The sequence below is a fragment of the Manis javanica genome, chromosome 1 (genome assembly GCF_040802235.1).
Source record: "Manis javanica isolate MJ-LG chromosome 1, MJ_LKY, whole genome shotgun sequence".
NCBI lineage: Eukaryota > Metazoa > Chordata > Mammalia > Pholidota > Manidae > Manis > Manis javanica.
In genome coordinates, this window is record NC_133156.1 from 160,381,828 (window position 1) to 160,405,469 (window position 23,642).

General features: G+C 47.5%; 1 protein-coding gene across 4 annotated transcripts in view; it reads right to left on the reverse strand.

The window, feature by feature from the left end:
- NPAS2 (neuronal PAS domain protein 2) overlaps nucleotides 1–23,642 on the reverse strand; it is a 144,973-nt gene that overhangs the window by 73,917 nt on the left and 47,414 nt on the right. For 3 of the 4 annotated variants that reach the window (XM_037019998.2, XM_037019997.2, XM_017673160.3), the window contains one exon: nucleotides 3,353–3,406. In XM_037019998.2, coding sequence (XP_036875893.1) covers nucleotides 3,353–3,384 — 32 coding nt within the window. In that variant the 5' untranslated portion in view covers nucleotides 3,385–3,406. Of the gene's footprint in view, nucleotides 1–3,352; nucleotides 3,407–7,811; nucleotides 8,189–23,642 lie in introns of those variants that run through there. The other variant, XM_017673158.3, reaches the window with a different exon arrangement.

Below are 23,642 nucleotides of genomic sequence, written 5' to 3' on the forward strand. Positions count from 1 at the left end.
GTCATGAAGTTGCTATAAGAAGTTGCTACTATTGTCACCCCCATTTACAGAGGAAGAAACGGAAACTAGGAAAGGTTTCAGGACTCCTCCAAGGTCAAAAAGTAAAAGTGCCAAGAATCAAAACCAGGCCTGTCTGATTCTAGGCTGGGCACTTCCTACCGTATGACCCCACTTCCTGGATGACCACGCACACACACACACACACACACACACACACACCACAAAGCTATGTCACATCAGACAGCCACGCCTATGACTGGAACACAAAATGGTAAACTGTGACCCTAGGGGTTCCAAACGTCTCTCATTCAACTGTTTCCTTTTTGGGACCATGCTTTTGCATATTCCCCAAAAAAAGCAGCATATAATTCTAAACACAAAATAGGCATTCGATTAACACTCACTGGATTTACATGGAAATCCACAGAAAAAAGTAGAACTGTGTCCTGGTTCAGAATGCTTGATCAAACTAGCCGAATAAACCATGAATTTCCTGGAGCTTTGGAAACCTTGCCCAGCACAGCACATGTTTTCTGGAGACAATGAGAGTTTTGATCTGAAGCTAAACATTTCTAATCTCACAAAAACTATCATGTGAGTGAAAATAAGTCCTACCAGGCCTGCAGGTGGGATTAGGGGAAGGGCCTCCCATGTAGCTGCTGTAAAACCTGTAAGTCTAAAGGCTTTGAAACTGATACAACCTTAGGATTGTGTTCGTTTTGCCCTTGTTTTTCCCAAGTGCTACGGAGGATGCTTGCCACATTATTGCTGCTGTTCTGGCAGAGATCTGGGTTATTACCGAACATTCTAAACCCGTTTCCCCACCTGAGGACAAGATGGGGGTGAGGACCAGCGGCCTCTCTACCCTGCTGTCTGTGCACGGAGGTTTCCAAATAGGCATTCTAGGGTGTGGGTGCCCACAGCTCAAAGCAAATAAAGATGGGAATGACTGGAAGGCAGCAGAATACATTTTGATTTATTTCTAAGAACTTTTAGTCAAGATTTTACTGGAAGATCTGTGTTTGGTGGTCCCTGAGTATGGAAGAGTCTAAACGTACACACAGCTTTGAGGTGAGTGGAGGCAGGCCTGAGACTGGGGTGACAACAAGGTGACACTCCCCAAAGCAAAACTCCTGTGGACTCCAAGGCCCCATCAGGATACCACTGTCAGGCTGGGCCTGCCCAGAGACTGCACTCACTCTTGTATGAAGAGACTGGCTTCTAGTCCGGGGAGCAGGAACAGAGGTTAAGTTTAGGAGGCCTATATTTAATTTCCACTTCTGCTGCTTATGAGAGCTTCACGACGGACGTTTGATGACTTTGCCTTGCTGAGCCTGTTTCCTCATCTGTCAGCGGGAATAACAATGACACGCATCTCAAAGGAATGCCAAGCAGATGATCTGAGAGAGTCATATAGAAGTCCTTAGCCTGGTGCTCTGTGCCTGGCAAGGACCAGGCACACAGGAGGTGCTCAGTGAACGCTGGCTGCCATGGCGGACGTTCGCCTTATTGCTAATGACACCACCTTGTAAATGTACTGTGGCAAAGTGTCCTGAATATTCCCACACATGTGGGCATTAATATTAAAAGCTAAATAAAGGGCTTCTTGGTGCACTTTGTGGCTGATTCCCAAAACAACCAGGAGGTGGGCAGGACAGAAATTATCAGCCTTGTGCTGCAGATGAGAAAGAGGAGGCAGATGAGAAAGAGGAGGCATGACGGGGTTTGTGGGATTCATTAGCTAGGACAGGCCAGCCAGGAATGCGGCTCAGGTGTCTACGTTCAGTCCTCTAGCCACAGCTGCTGGGGGGGGCAACCCAGGGGCAAACACCCAGGGAAAGGATCCATGAGAGAGGGCAGGGGGATTCTATTCTAGTCTGGCCCAGCTAGATCACATGTTGCTGGGGACCCCATGGACTGTACCAGTCTTACTGGTCGCCGCAGGTTTGGAAACTGCTGAGGGCAGCCATATTGCCCCGCACCGAGTGAAGGGTCTGCTACTTCACAGTAAGCAGGGGAGTTAAGTTACTTGTATTCTTGTTTAAATTTAATTACAAAAACATTTCAAATGAGGAGAAGTTGAGAGAAGAGCATAATGAACTCCCTGTTTTGTCTATACCTCTGGCCGTTTCCCCTGAACCCTGTTTTTTTTTTTTTAAAGACACTACTTGGGGAATTAACAACCAATACACATGCCCCACAGCAGGTCTGCAGGGGACAGGGATGTGTTGTTCTTGTGCCCCAGGTGACAGGGAAGGACAGACATCCCTGGAGCCACTAAACTGGGTGACCTCTGAAGTGCCATGAGTTACAGGTGACAACCGAGCAGTGGGTTCTGCATGGGGAAGTTGGCAAACTCTTCAACTGTGCAGGCCCACAAGAGGCTGTCATAAGGGGCTGGGACCTGCCACGCACACATAGTGGCAGGAGCAGAAAGGAATGAGATTGGGGGAAGGGGACTAGTCTTCAGGGCCTGATGATGGCTTTCCTGAGAAAGGACTCTACTCCGGGGACTGTCACCCTGCAACCTAACGATCTGCACTTACCTATCAACTGCCCCAATCACCCATGCCCTCCTCGTGGGCAGTAAGCTTCTTACACATCTTTATTCCCCAAAGCTTAGCACAAAACCCACCAACTCAGACAAACTGTGTGAAATTGATAACTTTCAACTGGTCTGTACCTTCAAAATATCAAGTTTGTAACTGCACCTCAGATACAGTAGGGATTCAACAAATGTCCAGTGAAGGAATATGTGTGCACAGGGTTCTAACAGCTCGGACGTGCCCACTATCAAGCTGGCATTTCTGATCAACTGAACCACAGGGCAAGGTGGCTATGATATCTCCACTTACAGAGGAGGAAACAGAGATAGCGTGTAGAGAGGTGCTGAGCACAGGGAGGACGACCACACATGCTCAGAGTGTGGACACTGTCTTTACTACCATTGTCCAGAGTCAGACAGCTGCCCCACGGCAAAGCCAGCATTTGAACTCAGGCCTGCCTGGCTCCAGTCAGGCTGCCTTGTCCAGAAGTCTCTGTCCTGGAAAAACAGTAACCAGAGGCTTCTGAAAATGAGACCCAAGCCCTCAAGGTTAATACAAGACCATGGTAAAAATATTAACTACTTGGCAAGTCCCAGACGATCAGGAATTTCAGGGTAAGGAAAAAAACTGAGGAAGCTGGTCTACACTGTTTTTAGGACAGCTCAGTAATTCTTTAAGGACAGCGGGCGCGAGGGCCTGTCCCCCCAGCGCCCTTGCAGGTGCCTCCCTTTGTGCCAAGCAAGGATGAGCAAGGGTCCGCTGGGCGGACCACGTGGCACCAAGGCCAGGGAGGTGTGCCTTCTTACCTCTTTGCCCTGTCTTTCTCATCTTCATCCATGAGATTCTCTAGGCAGCTTTTCCTGCAAAAAAGAACAGATGATTATTGTCTTCTTCTAGACCCTTCTTACAGGTCTTTCCCATTGTCAAAACTTTGGTCTTATCTAACCCACATACCTTAGTGGAGAGGCTCTCAAACTTTTTGGTTTTAGCAACCGTTTACACTCTCACAAATTACTGAGGAGTCTAAAGAGCTCTTGTGGATGTGGATTCAAACTGAGAAATCTTAAATACACAGCACCTATTCCATTAGGTGTCAGAGCAACACAGCCCTCAGGTATCAAGGGGCTTCTGGAATAGTTCTCTGTATACTCATGAGAGTAAATAAGGCAAATCATGTGTTAATATTAGAAACATTGTTTTGATCTCATGGACCCCACAGGCATCCCCAGATCACACTTGGAGAACTGCTCTCTAGACCCAGCTCAATTAAGCATCTGTTTATTTTAAGCCTTAAGCAAGCTACCCATGACCTTCTAAAGAAGAACATTTATTTATCTGTCCATTCTAACACACAAACTCCTCTTACATGCAGCCAGGAGGAATCGGGGCCCCAAAGGAGTATAATCCACATCCTTCCTTTAAGGTACTTACACTTCCCTAGAGAGTCAAGGCATACAGACAGGGAAATTAGGTAACAATCTAGGAATGTTCTAGCAGCCCGAAGTCACCGGAGACCACCTCATTGCCTGGAGCCTGCGCTCTCCCAGGCCACCAGCTCAGTGCCTCTCAGGCCTACTGATCCAGTTTCCTCTTCTGCCACACACAAGCCGATGATCCTTCGTGCCTCAGAGCCACAGCCCTGATTCCTTCTTTCATTCACGTATTTCCCAGAGTCCTGCCTGCCTGGGGTCCCCTCCGGCCAGCACTCCAAAGCAGAAACACTTTCAGGGTGTGCATGAGGTCAGAGCCAGTTGGGGGAACTGGAGGCAAAGGCTGCAGTGGCCAAGTGGCAGTGTGACTGGGATGAGGGTGGGGACCACAGAGAAACTGAATCACCCCTGCCCACATGCTTCTGTTCCCAAAACAGAGGATCTGAAGGTAGAACTCCCAAACTAACACTTTGCAAGGACACTAACATTCACTCTTGAAATTTCAAGTTTGAGGTCATTTTTAATGGTGCAAATCAATCTTTCCCCGAGCTAATTTAGTTTTGTGATTTCGCTCTGCTACGTGCACAGATATGGATCTGAGCCAAAAGACAAGAGGGATTCTGCAGCCACAGCCCGTTTACATATATGTGCCATTGAGCAAGTGGCAGGCATAGTTTGGTGATGGATTTGCATGAAACACTATTCAGCAGTTGAGGCTTGTATCATAATTCAGATGGGGTTAATGCATCTGCCAACAGGCATGTGCTTAATGTTTTCCAGATGGAATCTGCTCAAAGCTTTAAGACATCAAAAATGCCGTGTCAGTTCATCTGTTGAGGCACCACTCCAAGTCCTTAATCCAGGAAAGGGGCATGTGTGAGGACCCAGCCAAGCCATGTCCTTTCCCAGGTGTCCCTGGACAGGGCTTGTTCGCTTCAGTCTGCTTGCCTGAGGTTTCTAGAATCCTATTTGAATGACTGGGGTTACTTAGTCACAAATGAAACATGCGGAAACAACTAATAGCTACTCTTTATCAGCCATAGCTTCTCTGATTTGCATCCTTTTTGTCTTCAAGCACTTCCTGAATCCATGAAACCTTGATGGTCTACACTCAGTTCCTCCTCTCCGCCATCCCTCCCATTTCCTTACTGGATTCCTGCCACTTGGCCCCCAGGCCATTCTGCCCAACCACTCCTATAAGCTGAGTTCCCTAGCAGCACCTGCCACAGGAGCTCCACACTGACCTTCTTGCTATTTTGTCATACCTGCTGTCTCCCATGCCCTCCCCATTTTCTTTCACTTAAAAAATGTGGTGAAATACACATAAATTTGCCATTTTTAAGTGTGCAGCTCAGTGGCATTAAGCACATTCACACTGTTACGCAGCCATCACCACCACCCATCCCAGAACTTTTTGTTTTGTAAAACTGAGACTCTGTGCCCATAAACACTGACTCCCCATTTCCCTCTCCCCCGGCCCCTGGCAACCACCATTCTAATCTGACTACTGTCTGTCCTTCATATATACAAGTGGAATCATACAGTGTTTGTCTTTTTGTGGCTGGCTTGTTTCACTTAGTGTAATACCCTCAAGCTTCATCACGTCACAGTATGTGAATCTCCTTCCACTTTAAGGCTAACACGGCTTGTGTGGACCACATTTTGTTTAGCCATCCACCTGTCAGTGGACATTGGGTTGCTTCAGTCTTATGACTATTGTGAGTTGTGCTTCTATGAACATGGGGTACCTCCGCATCTTGTATTTTTTAATCACTCTTTTCTTTCTTGATGTGGAGTAGCTGGAGGGGATCCAAAGGTATATAAGGAGGAGGGTCAAGGGGAGGATCAGGGCCAGGAGGTCTGGTTAAAGAACAACAGAGAAGTTTAAGGGGGCAACTGGTCTTCTCTGTTGTAAAGAGTTTCTGATGAGAAGAATTTTGAGCAGCTATTTAAAAAAAAAATTTTTTTTTTATGACCACAGAGCACTAGGGAGGATAAAATGACCTTAAGTGAAGGTAAATGAGATTCTGTTTGGAGCTAAGAAAGTAACTGGTGATGTGATTAAACCCCAGAGGGAACAATGGAGGGAAGACAACCATACATTCAAAAATAACACATGAGTGGTAAGGCACATCCAAGCCTTTTGGTGGAAATAAGCGTCCATTCTCTTGGGTGTTAATATGTAGGAATGTAACTGCTGGATCACAGGGTAGCCATATGCTTACCTTATTAGAAACTGACAGTTTCCCAAAAGTAACTGTACAGTTTTATATTTGCACCAGTAGCTCATGAGAGTTTCAGTAGCCCAACATTCTCACCGACACTTGGTATTGTCAGTTTTCTTGATTTTAGTCTAGGTGTGTTGTAGGATCTCACTAGGATTTAAGTTTGCATTTCTTTGGTGTCTAAAGATACTGAGTATCTTTTCATGTGCTTATTGGCTATTCAGACAGTTTCTTTTGTAAGGTGCCCAAGATTGTCTGTCTTCCTCCTACTATTTGGTAGAAGCTTCTCTCTTCTGGATACAGTTCTTTGCCAAATCTAGAGATCAATTTGTGAACATTTTTTCTTAGTCTGTGGGAGGCCTTTCCACTTCCTTAATGGTGTCTTTAATGAGCAGTTTGTATCTGATAAAGTCCAGTTTATATATTTTTTAATTTCATGGTTACTGATTTTTGTGACCTAAGGAATCATTGCCACCTTAGTGTCAGGACAAATAATTCTGTTTTCTTCTAGAAGCTTTATCATTTTTGCTTTCACATTTAGATCTATAATCCATTGCCAATTAAATTTTATGTGTGGTATAAGACAGTGGATCAAGGATCACCTTTTATCCCCCAAGTCTGGATATTCAGTTGCCCCAGGATCATTCACTGAAGAGGTTTCTTTCCCTAGTGAATTGCATGGTGCTTTTGTCAACGCAATCATCCTATGTTAATGTGTGACCCTATGTGTGTTTACAGAATCTCTGTTCAGTTCCATTTACCTACAGGGTGTCTGCAGCATCCAGACACATAGGATAAAATTTTTATTTTAAATAAACTTTATTTTTTAGAACAATTTTATATTTACAGAAAATACAAAGACATTCAAGAAAGTTCCTCATATCCTACAGCCGGTTTCCCCTATTACAAACACCTTATGCTAGTATGGCACGTTTCTCACAATCAATGAGCCATTATTGGATGTTATTAAATGAAGTCCTTACTTTATTAATATTTTCTTAGTTTTTACCTAATGTCCTTTAACTCTCCCAGGGGCCCATCTGGGACATCACAGTACATTCAGTTGTCACATCTCCTTAGGCAGCAACTGGGCATGAGCGTTTCTCAGGCTTTCCTTGTTTTTGATGACCTTGATGATTCTGAGGAATATTTATAGAATGTCCCTCAATTTGGGGTTGTCTGATGTTTTTCTCATGGTCAGAGAGAGCACATGAGTCTTTAGGAAGAAGCCGACAGAGATAAAGTGCCATTGTCCCATCATATTAAGGGTATTAACAGGGTGTATCACTGTTATGTTGGCCACACCTACCTGCCTAAGGGGGTGATAAATGAGCTTTTAAATTGTGTTAGGTACACTGACACATAATATGTACAGTATGTTTTCAGCAACTTCCAGATATCCTGTTTTACAGATGAAAAATCTCTACCTTGAAAGCGGTAGATCCAACTGTTGATCTCAAAAAAGTACAATGGAGATACTATTTCCTTGTTTTTAGACTTTGATTCATAATTATTGAACTTGTATCAGATTAATAATTGGATCTATTGTTTTAAACTCAGAGGCACTTCCCCTGGAAACACTGAGCATATTATTTGGAAACATAACTAACCTGCTACTTTGGTGAACCTCCTTCCTTTCCTGCTGTCCGCCCATCTTTATGCCTGCATCGCGCTGTGTTGACTCCTCTAGTTTTGTAGGAATGCTCGATAGCAATGTAGTAGTGTGGGCCTTCCCATTATGTTCCTCCTACTTAAGATTCTTGGCTATTCTAGGTCTTCTCATTTCCTTGTAAATTTTAGAATTAACATTGTCAGTTTCTATAAAAACTTTGGGCTTCTATTGAATCTAGAGATCAATTTAGGAAAAACTGAATCAACATGAGGCTTCCAATCCACGTGCATGATGTCTGTGTTAAGAGATAAGGAAGTAACAAAGTGTGTTCACTGAAGCACTAACGTGATGTCCATGTGTGATATTCGGTGATTCAGGAGATATTCTCGGAGTGTCTGGGCAGAGGGTGAAGCCCCTGCTCTTGGGGCACCGAGGTTTGTGGGTGGGTGGGGCAGGCGGGGAGGTGGGGGGCAAGCCACAGGCAGGTAGGTAAGTAAACACAGAACCTGCCACCTGGTTATACCTGCTGTGGAGAAAAATAAGGGAGAATCGGGGAAGAGGGGCTGCTGTGTGGGCTTGGAAGGGGGGTCACGGAAGGCCTCGTTGATAAGACAACATTTGAACTATGACCTGAGGGAAGTGGGCCATGAGTTTACCTCGGGGGAAGTCCCAATAGACAGTGCAAAGAGCAAGAAACAGCCAAAATGTGGTGGGTGAAGTCAGCGAAGGGAGACACACCAGGGAGACGGGATGGACTTGGGCTTCTGTTCTGAGTGGATGGGAAGGCACTGGAGGCTCTGAGCAGAGCAGAGAGATACCTACCTCTGAGGACAGCTGTGAGTCCAAACAGGACTCAACTGTGCACATATGAAGTGCCCTGCACAAGCCTGGCCCACAGCAGACACTCAGATTCTCCACTTTGATGGCCAGGATTAGGTATGACACATCTCTGCCATGTCATGATGTCCAGCTCAGCTCCTTACCCTATAAGGTACTCAGTGAACGTGTGAGGAATGAAGGGGAGAAGGCAGGCAGAGGGGGACAGGAAGGACAACGCCAGGGCCAAACCCCCCTCTGAACTCCCAGATGCCTGCCTAACGCTGACTCCGCAGGTCTCTCGTGACCATGGTTAGTCCAGAGTAATGGTACTTACAAAGGACACTTAGAGGTACAATTAGGTCCTGATGACTAAAAATTAAAACAGAAACTGCTGTGGTACAAGAGCTATTGAATAAAGGAAAAATTAACTCACACTAAACAAGCAGCCAGCAAGCAGTGTTCAGGAGGGGAGGATTGCTCCCTCAGCTGCTGCAAAACCCTGAAAAAGCGTGGTCTCATTTTATCCTCACCCAGCTCTGTGGGTGGAATGGGCTGGCCCTGTGCAGTTACCTCATGAATCAGGAAGCACCACCAGGAAAGGGTCCCAGCCCCATGGGCAGTGCCCACCCGGACCGGGCAGCCTCCTTGGAGCCGGCACGGGCAGACCTTCTCCACCTGCTGTCTGCCCAGGATGTGTGGGCCTCTGGCTTCACAGTCAGTCTGACTTACATTTCAATTCCAACCTACTTGTGCTCTATGACCTTGAGCAAGTCCCTTAAACTTCATGAGTCTGTTTCTGTCACTGTTAACGTGAAGCTAACATGCAGCAGGCAGTGTGAGGCATAAAAAAGAGGCACGTCTGCTGCCTGTGTGCATAAAGGGTCAGCTGGGCTCCTACAGTACAGCACCCCAGGCAAGGCCTGTTCATCCCACACCTGTCTTGTAACTGTCCTAACCTTTACAGGCCCTCTGTGGTCCCAAACCCCTGCTAAGGCAGGCCACTCCAGCCTCATTCTTTCTTTGTGTTTGCTGTGAATTTCAATGAACACCCTCTGCACAGCAGGAAGGTTGCTGTGGAGAGAGCGGGGTCACACAGACATAAGATTTCAGCAAAGTGCTCTGGCCAGAGAAAGGTAGGGCTGTGTTGGTAGAAAGAGTGTTTGACCAGTCAAGAGGCACCCAAAGATGGGTGCTCCTGCCCCGCCTCCAGAGACCACCTGTGGCTGGCAGAAGCAAAGCAGGGCTGGGGTGGGTCGAGGCACTTGGGCCAGGCCCAGGAAGCAGCTCAGCTGGAGAATCTAACCAGCAAGGCCATATGCACTGGGGGGTACTTAGCAGAGAGCCATACCCACAGCTATGAGGCAGGACTCATGGGACACGCTGGGTCCAGGAGCTCCTAGGTCCAGCATCCACATGTGGGAAGGAGAAAGGCAGGGGTGGCCTGGGGTCAGCAGTGGGGTTATAGCAGGGTATCCCTCACAGCAAAAAACCCCAGCACAGTCCCTGCACAAATATGATGTCAAAAAATTTTAGCAACTTATTAGTCACAATCTCAATAATGACAATGAGTTAAACTGCTAACAGTAGAAACTGATACTTCAGCCTATAAAACGTCTTTGGGCAGGTGGATTATTGTTCCCATTTAGTTGGTGCTGAAAAGTGTGCATGCATGTGAGCGGGCATGGCGCACAGACAGACACACACACGGGGAGCTACCTGCGGTGGGCTGTGCACGGTGTGTTGTGCTAACTCAACAGAAACCTAGGTCATTGTGAGGGAGGGAGGGAGAAGAGGGAATAGACTAAACAAGGTAGAAATGACCAAGGATGCCTCCAATAAATATCTTTTGACTTCCATTCAACCAAAGAACAAAGTGAGGACCACAAGTGACATTTTCATTACCTAGGAGAAATTTCTGCCCTAAGGACTCTAGAACAAACTTTCCTGCTGCTATCTATTACACAACTGATTGGAACTCTGGCCCTTGATGAGCAGGGACCAGCAAATGGCAGCATGACTATTTTCCCAGGTTCTTTCTTCCCTGGGCCCCACAGTGTGTCAGCAGTGAGATGGGGAACATGGGAATCATGCAGGTGACAGGGACTCCCCTGAGGACTGGCAGCTCACTTCTGGGTCTCCAGAGAAGGCTACAGGCAACACACATGGATAAGTATGTTACTCTACTGAAGCAGGTATTGGCCATGCTTTTCTATAATAAGTTACCTTGTAAATGTTTTAGATGCAGGCCATACATTCTGCTGCAACTACTCAACTAGGCCATCACAGTGCAAAAGCAGACGCAGATTATATGCAAATGAATGAGTGTGACTATGTGCCAATAAAACTTTATTTACAAAAACAGGTTGTGGGCTAGAATCGCTACAATCACTACTCAGCCTTTCTCTTCAGTGTCTTTTACTTCTGAACATTCTGTTCACCTTTTATAGGTCCAGTGGGTCACTCTCATCATGAACTTTCCCCAAAATGACTACCATAAGCCTGTAGTGCTGCAAAGCCAAAGTTTTACAAAATAAAATCATGATGACTTCAAATTGGCTGACAAATGGTTCGAATTACAGGCCCTAAGTTTGTTGGAAAATCCTAATATTCCTCCCCACCATACCAGCCAAACCTAGTAAATTTGGTTCATTAAAAAGAAAAAATATTGTTAACAAGAACAAGCTGAAATCAAGAGGCAGAACCAAGCACAAATATCTTCCCAATTGATTGGAGTTTATTTATTGTCAATAGCAAGTGTGCCTTCTGTCCTCCCAGTAGGTCCCTAGTGAGGGGACCTCATGTCATTTTGGATTAACGTCTGTATCTCACACATGGGAGCTTGATAATGATTTTTCCTCATTATGCTTAAGAAATAAAAAAGCTTTGAAAAAGAGCCACTGGTGAACTGCAACGCTCACTTGTCTGCCTTTGTGCTCTGGGAGAGGCTAGGAAATAACTTCCACATTTTAATTCTCTCTCTCCAGGGAATGTCCTTGTGGTTGCAGTGATTCACTCTATAGGGAAAAAATAGCTTTTCTAAAGGAAATGGACAGTGAAAAGCTGAGAACCGCCCTCTCCTGCAATCCTAATTCCTCTCCATCTGAGGAATTCTCATCATGCTTTGGCACATTCCTCAACTTGGGCAAGGCTAGGTGGACAGGTCCATCGTTAACCCTAGCCACTCCAGGCCTTCTCCTGAGCTTTGCTGAGGGCCTGAGCCAGATTCCCGAAGAAACCAAGAAGAGAACCCCGCCCCGGTGAGTGCCTGTAACCTTGTGAGAACTCTCTCACAACTTTCTCCAAGATCAAGCTGTGTCTTTATCTGCCTGTTAGGATCATGATTCCCACTTCCAGGGGTCTGATGATTCATTATTCATGGAAACAGTGGCATAGCAATGAGGGAATGGATGGAGAAAGAAAATTTTTATTAAGTAAATTGACAATGACATTGTTTGGTCAGCAAAGAATTTCCAAAATAAAAATCACTGTGATCTGGAATGAAGGTCATTCTAACATGACATAACTTGCAACCTTTGGAAGTTATGTTGCAATCACTTAAGATCCCTCTTAGGGGCCCCTTTATAAAGAGTTTAGAATGGCACAGTGTAAATCTGAGTCAGCTAGAGAGTCCAATGGGCACAGTGTGTGGTCAGGGTGTGGACAACAGATGACTATAAAAATCAGCACGATGGGGAAGAGGAGATTTATGAATCATGCTCAGAGCTGAGGCGGGGAAAGCCTTTGTTGGAACCACTGTTCAGCTGCGACAAACTGAAATGAATCCATAAAACACTGCCCCATCCCAGCACCTCCCCAACATGTCACGGTTTATCCTAATGTCCCTTTGGGCCTGATGCTCGTCCTAACTGTGTTCAAGTTTGTAAGGAGGGCATAAGAGAAAGATGTCCTTGAAACAAGAAGTCAGTTTGTTTTGGACACCCAGGCTGTGGAATTTTTGGTTTAATATCAGAGCTTCAAACAATGTTTAATAAATACATGGGCTGTTGCATGTAGATAGCTAACTGTGGGAGGCAGCTTCTGGGGATTCATGAGATCTAGGTTTGAATGGCCTCCCCTTTCCTTCACTTAGTGCAATGGCCGGACAGAGCCTCAGAATGACCACTTCCTCTGTAAACATGGGATAACACCCAATTCTGTCACATGAGAACACATCAGGATAGCTCACCCATGCAAAGCACTTAGCAGAGGAAGGGGCTGGACAGGAAAGGTAAAGACCCTCCTTTCTTACAGCACAGTGGTCAGAAACCAGGCTTTGCAATGAGAGCAGGCCAGGGCCTTCTGAGCCACAGGTAATGTGCCTAATGCCATACACCTCATTGGTACAAAATTGTCTTCCTGTCTCTCCCAGAGACATCAACTTCCTGGAAAAGCCAGGGAGCTCTTTCCCACCAGCTGTGCTAAGACAGTGGCTCAGCCTGCTCCCGGGTAGCAGGGGAAGGCAGGAGCTCTCCTCCCTCACGTGCACAACTTCACGTCCCTGACATTTGATGTGCTCACTTTCATAGGTACCCATGCAAGAGGTCCTCCTGTGTTCCTTTCCTCTGGCTCCCTGTGGGACAATTCAGCGAGAGCAGCTGCCCCCTGCAAGGAGGGTGCTGCCCTGGGGAACTTCCTCTGGGGTGAGGGGCTGAAAGGTCCATCCAAGCCCCAGGCAGGTCTCCCCAACCTCCCCACCTGAAACAAGAGTCAGGCTCAATTTGGAGCCCATGGTTGGGACATCGGCCTTGGGGACCAATGCCCACAGGTCTGTGCTAAAAAAAACCCCAAAAAGTGGAGGGTGGCCTCATGCCTTGGGCAGTGCCTCTGGTTGCCCGAGGTCACTGCTCCTCTCCATTGGGGTCACCCGTGTCCTCCTCTGTGGGCAGGCCATGCACAGACTCTGAGCCACAGTCATGGGTGTGCACAAGGCCCGGGGAGGGGGCACCCCGAGGAGGGGCCCAGTCCACCCAACGGAAGGCAGCCTCTGAACATGAGGGCAAAAGGAAAGGTGGCTCCCCTGCAGGTGGGTTGCGTTTATGAGACCTAAGGCATGACCCCCGCCCGGGGAGGGCTGTGGGAACTGTCACAGGCCTGGACACCCATCAGCTTTGGTTAGAGGGCGGTTTCCATCACAGAAAGATGTCCTTCTCTCTCTCACCAGACACCCACCCACCAAGCGCCATAAGAACAAGGACCTGAATTTCTCTAGTGCTTCCAGCTTCCCAGGAGCACCCCATACACTCCCTACGCCATCTCTCACCACCACTACAACAGGCACCCTGAGGCCAATGGGGCAGGGGCCACGGGAGCAGGGCTAAGGCACCTGGATGCTGACCTTCCACCTCTGTTTTCTCCTCAGGAAACACCTGGGCCCTTCCATAAAGTCTGAAGAATGGCTGGCCCCACGGACACAGCATACAGACCGGGTGGTGAGACACCAGGGCACAACCACGGAGCTCTAAGGCAGGAAGTCCCCAACTCACGGAGAGGGGCTGGAAGAATTTCCCCAGAAAGACCCTGGCTGAGGGTGGGAACACCACTGGCTGAGTTGGTCTCATTCATCAGGCAAATGGACAGGGTCAGAAAGCCCAGAAATGTCTGATTTCTACCCTGATTTTTATAAAGGTCAATTGGGTATTGCTCCTGCAAGTATAGAAATCTCTAGTTTCCCCATTTTGCACATTAGATGTTCATGTTGTAAATTAAAGATACATTAGATCTCGTTCTTTACTTGAATTCATCCTTGAAATTGCAAGAGAAAGGAGAAGCATAGTTTTTCTTTTTTAAAACAGAGACTGAGTTTTCCCCTCTTATGAATGTCTAATGAACCCAGTAAATGTACAAATCACCCACTGGTCTGACTTCCCTTCGGCCCCCAGCTCCCAAGCTCTGGGTGGTGGCTTCAGAGTGTCAAGGAGAGTTCAAGACACAACCCCTCCCATAGGACGGCACAGTCATAGCTTTGGGGTTAGAAAGAGCAGGCCCAGCACACGTTTCATGAGGCATTTTGCTATGCACAAAACACAGGGTTAGTGAAATAAATGACAGATAAAGCTCTAGCTTCTGGTTTTCTCTGTCAGGTTATTTAATCATAACTATCTGATCCTCTGGTTTTTCCATGAATGACTCTAACAGCCATTATCCTATACCCACAAGCCAGCAACATAGCAATATTTCAGCAAAGAATAAAAGCCGTAAATGTGTATGTTTAGGGAGAATACATACACTGACTAGTGCACACATCCCTCAGCTCAGAGGATATACTCCAAATTCCTAAGCACAACATTCACACCCTGGACAACAAGCTGCCGGTATGTGACTTCAGTTCCACCCCAGAGCTCCCAGGCCCCCATCCCTGTCCCCCACATCTACACTGCCATGATGCCATCCTGTTTCCACCAGCTCACCATCCTCTTCATCTTACCACCCCTCCGCCTCCACCATCCTCGCCTCATTATAACATCGATTTGTTTCTACTGAGCCTTGGCCTTAGTTGTTCACAGGCATGCCCCCATGCCTCCCCATCTCCCCAAGAGGGGAACCCCCTCAAGAGAGACAAGCACAGTTCCCACCCTCTCTGCATCCCAGCAAGCAGCAGATGTTTTTAGAGCTTGGAACAGGTTCCCAGTACAGGAGACATCCTACAGAAAAGCTCCCACTTAGAATCTGTTTTTGAAGTTTGGAGAGAAGGCTTTGGTTTCCAACACTAATTCACCATAACGCAGGATCTCCAAGCAGAAGCTGAACTGGGATGCAGGATGCCCTGTGCTTGGGTCCTGTCCCCAAGTCACCTCCCGAGCTAGGCTCTAACCCTTTAGACTAATGGAAAACAGGGCAAACAGATTAAAGAACGTTCACTGTGAAGACTGCCATCTGTACAACTCGGAAAGCTCCTTGCTCTGCCCAGCCCCTCTGGACAACGTTAAACAGGCTTAGCCTGCTGTGGGCAAGCAGGAAAAGTAGGTCAGCTCAGCAGCACAGTTCTTCCATGGCAATGAACTAATGATGTGAAGGCAGCTGGTCCGTGGGGAGAGGGGCGGTACTGGCTCAGGGTCAGGGGCTCAGGCCAGCCTCCGGGGGCAGATGGGGGACCCAGGTAATGAGAAAAACTCAAAGAAAGCTGGGGAAATGCTTCTAAAAACAAACAAACAAACCCAAAACTGCAGAAAAAGAACAGCAGGGATTGATACCCACTGTCACTTCCCAGTCTTCAAAGACAATCAACTCGTGTCGTATGGCACTGGAACAAACCTACACACCTGCACAGGTGGAGGCCCTGACAGTTTGCCAGCAGAGGTGCTCCTCCCAGCGCATGGGCTTCCTCCACCTGGCTAAGGACGCCTCGCCCTCAACTCCCACGGCTTCTGGTAATGCTTGCTGGGGGTGGGGACAGACTTGGGTCAGTGGGGCCAGGCCCAGTGCCACAGCCCCATGCTGGCAGGGAAGGCACCATGCGGTCCCCATGTTTGCTGGCTTCATCCTGCCTGAGCTGTCCAGGAGAAACCATCCCTCCGGCCTCAGGCTGAGTTGGACAAAGCACCAGACAGGTGGAGGGAAATTGGCCTGAGGACCAGGTGATCTCACCCACTTCCAGTAACTGTGTCTGCACTCAGGCAGAGACTCACCCTGCAGTCCCTGAGGACTGGTGTCGCTCCCCGGGGCTCCTAGAGGGGCAGCACCCCTAGCTTAAACAGCTCACTGGTGCTATTGATGAAAATCAGTCTGGGGGTCCTGGAGAAGTTTCCCACCAGAGCAGTGGCCTTGTGGCCCAGACCAGGCTGTGGTGATGGAATCTGTAAATGCAGACTGTGTGATTTTTAGAAGGCTTTCTTCTAAAATGCCAGTGATCATTTCCTCTTTATTTCATCTCTGTAGCAAAGGTATTAGAAGGTTTTGTCAAACAATCTTTTGGACGCTCAGATCTAAACCCATGACTCTGGGGATGCTCACCTAACCTCTTTCAGGAATGACCTTATCTGAAAAGTTTTCTCTGTAGCATTATTCTCGAGAATGAAAAGGCAGAGGCCAGAGCATCCCTCAGCCTCTGCAACAGCCAGTCTGTCTCTCCTGGCTCCTCCTGGCCCTCGGGTCTGTGTTCACACGTTCACAGTTGTGTTGTACCCTGGGTTCCCCATCACCAGAAAAGAGATGAGGAGTTCCCTGACAAACAGGCCCAAAGGCAACGGTCCAAGAAGACCCTGTGCTCAACATGCGACCGTCGTTTCACTAGCTGAGTGACCTCTAGCCAGGTGCCGCAGCTCTCTCCCTCCACCTCGGTTTCTCACTATACAGGGCCTCTGAGACACTGGGACACAGTACCTGCAGAGCACCTAGAATGGGAGCCAGGGGGTGAAGGTCCATAGAATGGGAGCTCGGGTGGTAGCTGTGATTACAGCAATCCAGGAACCTTCCAAAAGGTGCTATTCCACATCTAAAGAACAGATCTCGACCACGGACATCAATTAGCTTTATTTTTAAATTCCACCTACCACCTGCCAAGCAAATCCTCTTAAATGTCCTTCGCAATCCAAAAGGTTCCTATACTAGGGGACTTCAGCTTACATAACAGTATTTTTCTGAATTGCTGGTGATCAACAACATTTCTGTGAACTGAGTCATCCTTTAAATGTGCGAGTAGCTCGGGCCGCTCATGGAGGAGCGTGGCACCCCACCCTTGCCTATGGTCCTTCCTCGATGTGAATCTCATTGCCACCAAGAGGCGGCTCAGCAAGTATCATACACCTGGTTTCCAAACAGCCACAACTAATTTTTCTTTAACTCTGAAATTCTGGGTAAAATGGGGGGAAAGTTTGGATTTTTAAAAATTCTAAGTCATTAATTTTACATTTCTAGCCAAATATAACAAAATTGAAAGTGAAATGCTGTCAAAATAAATGACTGACAGATACATAAATCTATTCACAATGCATTAAAGCAGCAGCATTATCTCAAAGCATCTTTGACTTGATTACCTAACTAAGCAATTCAGTAGTTAATGGTGTTACATTCTTATCTTGATCTAAATAAAGCCATGCAGTTTTCAATCCGAGTATGCTAAATTGTCATCTATGAAAAAACGATCAGTTTCTTTAGAACAGAACTAAATAATCATTCTAAAGCCACACTCACATTTTTGGATGTTATAAATGTAAAATAAACAGAAATAAATGTCACTTTTGCAAACTTGTTTGAAAGAAAAGGAAATCAGCCTAAAAACCAATTAAACAAAAAGGAGATGTCTGGTTTAAAAGAAAAGAAAACACTAAAAAATTTTCTCAGTTTTCTGCTTCATGTAGTTTAAACTGTTGATGCTGCCTTGCTCCAGGGTAGAAGCCAAGTTCAGATCTATGTAAGAATGACATGAAGCCAGCTCCCTCTGAGGAGCAGTTTGTCTCTGGCTCTATGCTTGCTAACACTTTGAGGTCATGAGAAATTATATTAATAACAATACCATAGCCTTTCACAGCCATGATCACAGGTGAGATTTCAACAATGCATGCCTGTGTGTGTGCACACAAGCTCACGTGTGTCTAATGGCAACACAGTAAGCCTTATACCACCATGAGGCCAAGAATCCCAGGGGCAGGAAGAACACGAGCACAACAGAGATGGGATCCTGGGGAGTCGTACAAAGCACACGCTTTCCTCTTTCTGTCGTCTCTTATCTTGGCTGCAGAAAAACAAATGCAATGCATTCTCTACCTTCCAAGGTACTGTTTGCTTTCTGATAAGTTCCTAAGTGCCCTTGTTTGGCTACAGGGAGAAAAAGAGAGTGTGACTAGGGTTTAGACAAAGAGGAAGGAACTAAATTCAGGGAGAACAAACTCACTGGGACTTTAACATACCAAATCTTACAGTGGTTTTACACAACAGCAAGCAGCCTGAGAAATGCCCCGTGGAGCCACAGCTGTAGATGTGGACTTGGAAGTCAGACTCCAGAACCAGGGTGGAGTTCTCTCAGGCTCCTTCCCCTGCCCTTGGGGGAGTCTGCAGGGGCAGGATGAGGGCAAAGGAGTCCAGAACCAGCTCCCTGCGGAAGCAGGGGCTGTTCCTCTTCTTTCTACAAACTCACAAAATGCTTCGGGCTGTCCAGCCTCCTCCAGAGGTGGCACAGGAAGCTCGCTGTGGGTGACGGTGCCAAAACCCGTGGGAAGGGATCAGCAGCAGATGTGGACTGTGGTGTGGGCTGCCGCTGACCAGCTGGGTGGCCCTGGGGAGTCACCAACTTGTTTTGGACTGTGTTTTCTTTGGTAATGAGAAACAACTTTGTAATTTATGAAATACTGTATAAAAATGAGGTCTCCTAACTATTTGAAGATGGTCCTTGAGCCCATGTACTCTTCCAGGTGACAAGGAAGCAGGATGAGGAAGGCTGATGAGAACCTCTGAGCAGAAACCCTGGTCACAGCAGAGCATTCTCCACCCATGACTGTGCCATGGTGACAAACCAGGGCCATTCGTGCTGTCTGCTCTCCTCCTGACAGTGGGAACGTCAGTCTTTTATATTGCAGGCCACTGGCTACCTGGAGTTCAGGTTTAGGTGGCTACTGTGCGGCTCTGACATGCCTCTGCAAATGAGTCAGATGGAGGCCAAGGATCTGACTTCCATCCTCTCACACCATGTGCCGAAGTTCTCAGCTGGGGATAACTAGGCCATAAACCATGCCGACCCCAGGGCCTTGCCTGTGCTGCCTATGACCAAGTCTGCTGATGGTCCGGCATAAATAGTCACTGATGACAACATCTGGCCCCTGGTGAATCCAGCGAGGCCTTTGTCTTTTGGACTGGGGTCAGTTAAAAAAAAAAATTAACCCTTCCTTCTGGAAGTTAATATCAAAGAAGTAAAATGGTAATACTTGTGGGTTGTGTGTGCTGTGGTTTCTGGATGCAGATTCTGCCTCCAGCGGTTTAGATTCCAGTCCGCTCTTGGTGCATAGCTATATCTGCAAGTGTAGGACACAGAGCATTCCACACTATCTCTCTCTGGTTGGGTCAGTTTCCTTTCCTTACAGAATCTTTTTTCCTCCATTTCCAAGACTGACGTCATGCTAATTTCTCCTCTAAAAAGGAATTCAGGTAAATAGAGTGGCTCCTCCCCTTCCCAGCCAAGGAGGGAACAGGCCTTAAGAACAATTTGTCAAACAATCCCTATCTTCCACAGAAAAAGTACACTTCTGTGTGTGTGTGCGTGCGTGCACACATGTGACTTTATATAGGTAAGGCAGTCACGGGGTCACGCAACTCTAGTGCACAATATGCAAGGAGTCTCCTCTACTCGAGATGCACAACAGCACCTTTCTGCCAACAGAAAGCACAAGAGAGCAGGTGGTGGTGGTCTCACAAAGCTGCATGTGTGGTGAAGTGACACCTTGCACCCATGCCACCTTCCTGGTTTTGCTTTTGCACCACAGTGATGTGTAAGGTGTGCCACTGGGGAACTGGGTGATGGGTGTATGCAGCACAGACCTCTTTGCAACTTCCTATGAATCTATAATTATTTCAAAATTTAAGGTTTTTTAAAAAACAAGGGAGCAGAAAATGACAATAAAGGCACCAAGCGGTGAGGAACCACAGAGCATAAAGCCCCAAGACTGGGGACGGGTTCCTGCTTGGCGCCAGTGCCCTCCTCCAGCAGGTTCAGCTGGGAGGGGTCCTGCAACAGCATCTTCTTGATTTGGAGAAATGAGACCCCCTACTTCATCCCCCTGCCTGCTTATGCTCAATGCCATGAACATTGGGACAAGAAAGCCAGCGTTAAAAAAATTTGGGATACATCCTGTGCTTTACTGCCTATTCTACAATTGATCTAAAACTCCTGGCATTGCAACACTCACAGAGCCTGCCGACTTTCAAAGGGTAACTTGGCAAACAAGCCCTGCTGCACATTCACATATTTAGGCCAAAGCACTCTAACTGAAGGACGTCCACACAAGAAGCACCATGACCCTGGGGAGCCACCACGGCTTTCTCCCAGGCCTCTCTCTTCCAGCTGCCCTTCCCTTTCCCATTACACTGTGGTGTGACCCTGCAGGGGGGTGGCACAGCTCTTCAGGGAGTTCCAACAGGGCAAGGAGCTGGCCTGCTGTGGGGGCACTTGGCCGGCACATCACCCAGGCTGTGGGGGACTTCTCCCTTTCCATGCAGGGTCCTGAGGGCTGCAGTGGAATGCTCCCCATTTTACCAATGAGGACTCCAAAGTAGAGAGGTTAAGAAGGTTACAAAGCAGGAAACCATCTCCTCCCGCTTGGCTAGCCATGCTAGTAACAATGCTTTCCAAGCCAGGGGCATTGGTACCTGGAAGGGGGCCTGCTGGACCTGCCCCTCTGCTCCCTGCTCCAGGGCACCAGAAACAACAGGCACCCCTGAGCCCCAGCCAAGGGCACCTTCCCTCAGGCCTCCCCAAGCTGCCTCCACCCTTTCCCACCTCTGGGGGAGCCACCATGTCTCTCCTCACCAGTACCCTCAGCCTGGCCTTCTCACTGCAACCCAGAAAACCAAGCAAAGTCCTGATTTGAGATGAGGAAACAGGAACTTGGCGCTGGGTAGGCGCAGGCATGTTTGACACCTGGGAATGGGATCCCGAATGGGCCCTGCCTTTCCTCTACCCTTTGTCTGCCTCCTCTTCAGCACCTCAAATATTGACTCAGCCTGGGCCACGGGCAGGGTATTCTGACTGGCACCAGGGGGTGGGCAGGAAACCAGAGATGAACAGAACAGGCCCAGTGGCCTGGTGGAGGGCCTGGATCAGCATCACTAGACAGGCACTGACATCAGCATGGGGGTGGGTGAAGACCCTGGGCCTCAACTTCCTTTCCTGGCAAATGGCGACAGCTTGCCACCTGCCCTGGTGACTCCTCATGATCGCTGAGAAGATGAGAGGAGGCAGTTCAAAGTGTTTTGCAAATAGAAGTCCACAGCAGCCCTTCTCAGACTCTAGGGGACAAATGAATCACCTTGGGATACTGTTGAAGTGCCCTCTGATCGGTAGGCCCAGGGAGGGGCTGAGATTCTGCATCTCTACCCAGCGCCCAGGTGACATTGAAGCTGTAGGTGTGCCACCCACACTGTGAGCAGAGGCTCGCTGGGCATGAAAACAGAAGTTACCTGTTGGGTGGAGGAGGAGTGTGATGTATACTGAAGGTCACCTGTTTTCCCCTAAAGCAGACGGGCATAGGGAAGCCTTTGTCCAGAAGCCCAGGCTGGGCCGTTGCCCCTAAGGGCATTTGCACCCCTGCTGGGGGAGGCCCAGGTGTTATTTTTAGGCTCCCATGTGTACTCAGGGCAGAAACCACCGCTCTAGATGTTGACTGCCCGCCACACACCTGGGTGATGGGTGAGTCTCCTCTCCCTGGAGAAGGGACGTCTGCTCGCTCTGGCAGCCTCTTCCTATTGCCTGTCGAACTTACTAGAAAACGTCACACTGAGCCAAAATACCAATGTCCCTCCACCCCGCTTCCTAGGGCTTCTACTCATTTCTTCTTGCTGTGCGTCTTGGGGCTACATAAAAGGATAGCCCTCAGATGAGATTATTTTTTAACTGAGGTGAAATTCACTTGACATGTAATGAGCCACTTTGAAGTGTACAATTCAGTGGCATCGCTGCACACACAGTGTTGTACAATAACCATCTGCCTCTAATTTCCAAACTTTTCATCACTCCAGAGAAACACCCTGTATCCATTGAGGAATTACTCCCATTCCCAGCAACTTCAGGCCCCTTTCCATCTCCATCAATTTGCCTACCTGCATATATCATACATAAAAGGAATCATACAATATGCGACCTTTGTCACAGGCTCCTCTCATATATGAAACGTTCCCAAGGTTCATTCATGTTAGTGCATGTTTCAGAATTCCCTTCCTTCCTAAGACCTAACAATGTGCCATCATGTATTCACGCCACATTTCACTTTTCATCCATCCATTAATGGACACTTGGGTCACTTCCACCTTTTGGCTATTAGGAATAGCGCTGCTGTGAACATTGTGTGTAAGTTTCTGGGACACACATGCTATCGTTTCTCCTAGGTATATACCTAGGAGTAAAAATGCTGGGTGATACAGTAAATCTATGTCCAACTGTTTGAGGAACCACCAAGCTGTTTTCCACTGCAGACGCACCACCACTTTACATTCACATCACTGGCATATGAGTGTTCCAATTTCTCCATATCCTCAGTTGTTATTTTCTGTTACATATTTTTTCTTTTTATGAAAGCCAACCTGGAGATGAAGTCAGCTCTTAATATCAGAAAAAAAATGATCTTGTCCCCCGAGACTTCCAGTTTCAGGCCAGCTGTCACTCAAGGGCCCTCCTAAAATGTTCTCTTTGCAAGTGAGCACCGTGTACCTGCTGTGGCCAGATTAGAGCCCCTGAGCCCTGGTGGCCGGTGGTCCAGCCCAGAGCTGGCTCCCCCAGGCATAGGATCTGGGGCCTCTCTCCCTGCACACCTCGTTCCTTGTTTATAGTTTTTTAACCTAAAAAGTGAAAAGCCTTTTGCAAAGAATACAGTGCCATATAAAGCCCATAAAAGATATTATTTTCCTGATTAGCTTGGCCTCTGCCTTTCTTGAGACAGGAGCTCACGGTAGCCAGGTTGCACTGACTTTGGAGTTGGGGAGCAGGGAGTCCCTAGATGCCAGATGTGTCATGAGGAGAAATATGAGGGGACGGGGAAGTGGATTCCAACGACACAGTTATAGCCTTGGATTTGCAGTCAAATGCCTTTGAACGGTCATCTCTGAATCTCAGAGATTTAGAGGAAAGAAAATGCGGTCCACAAAATCTCAAACACTTCAATATTATCAGAGAAATGAATCATTCACATCTACCAATATGTGCCACAGAGATATTTTTGATGGCACGTTCATGAAAAGATTTAGAAAGCTTCTTCTCCAAAATAATTCACCGTACCTTAACCAAACTCAGTGGTGAACATTTAAAATCCAGGGTATGTTAGTTCAGCTTGGATAAATTCCAAACAAGTAAACATCACTCCTTACTTCTGGG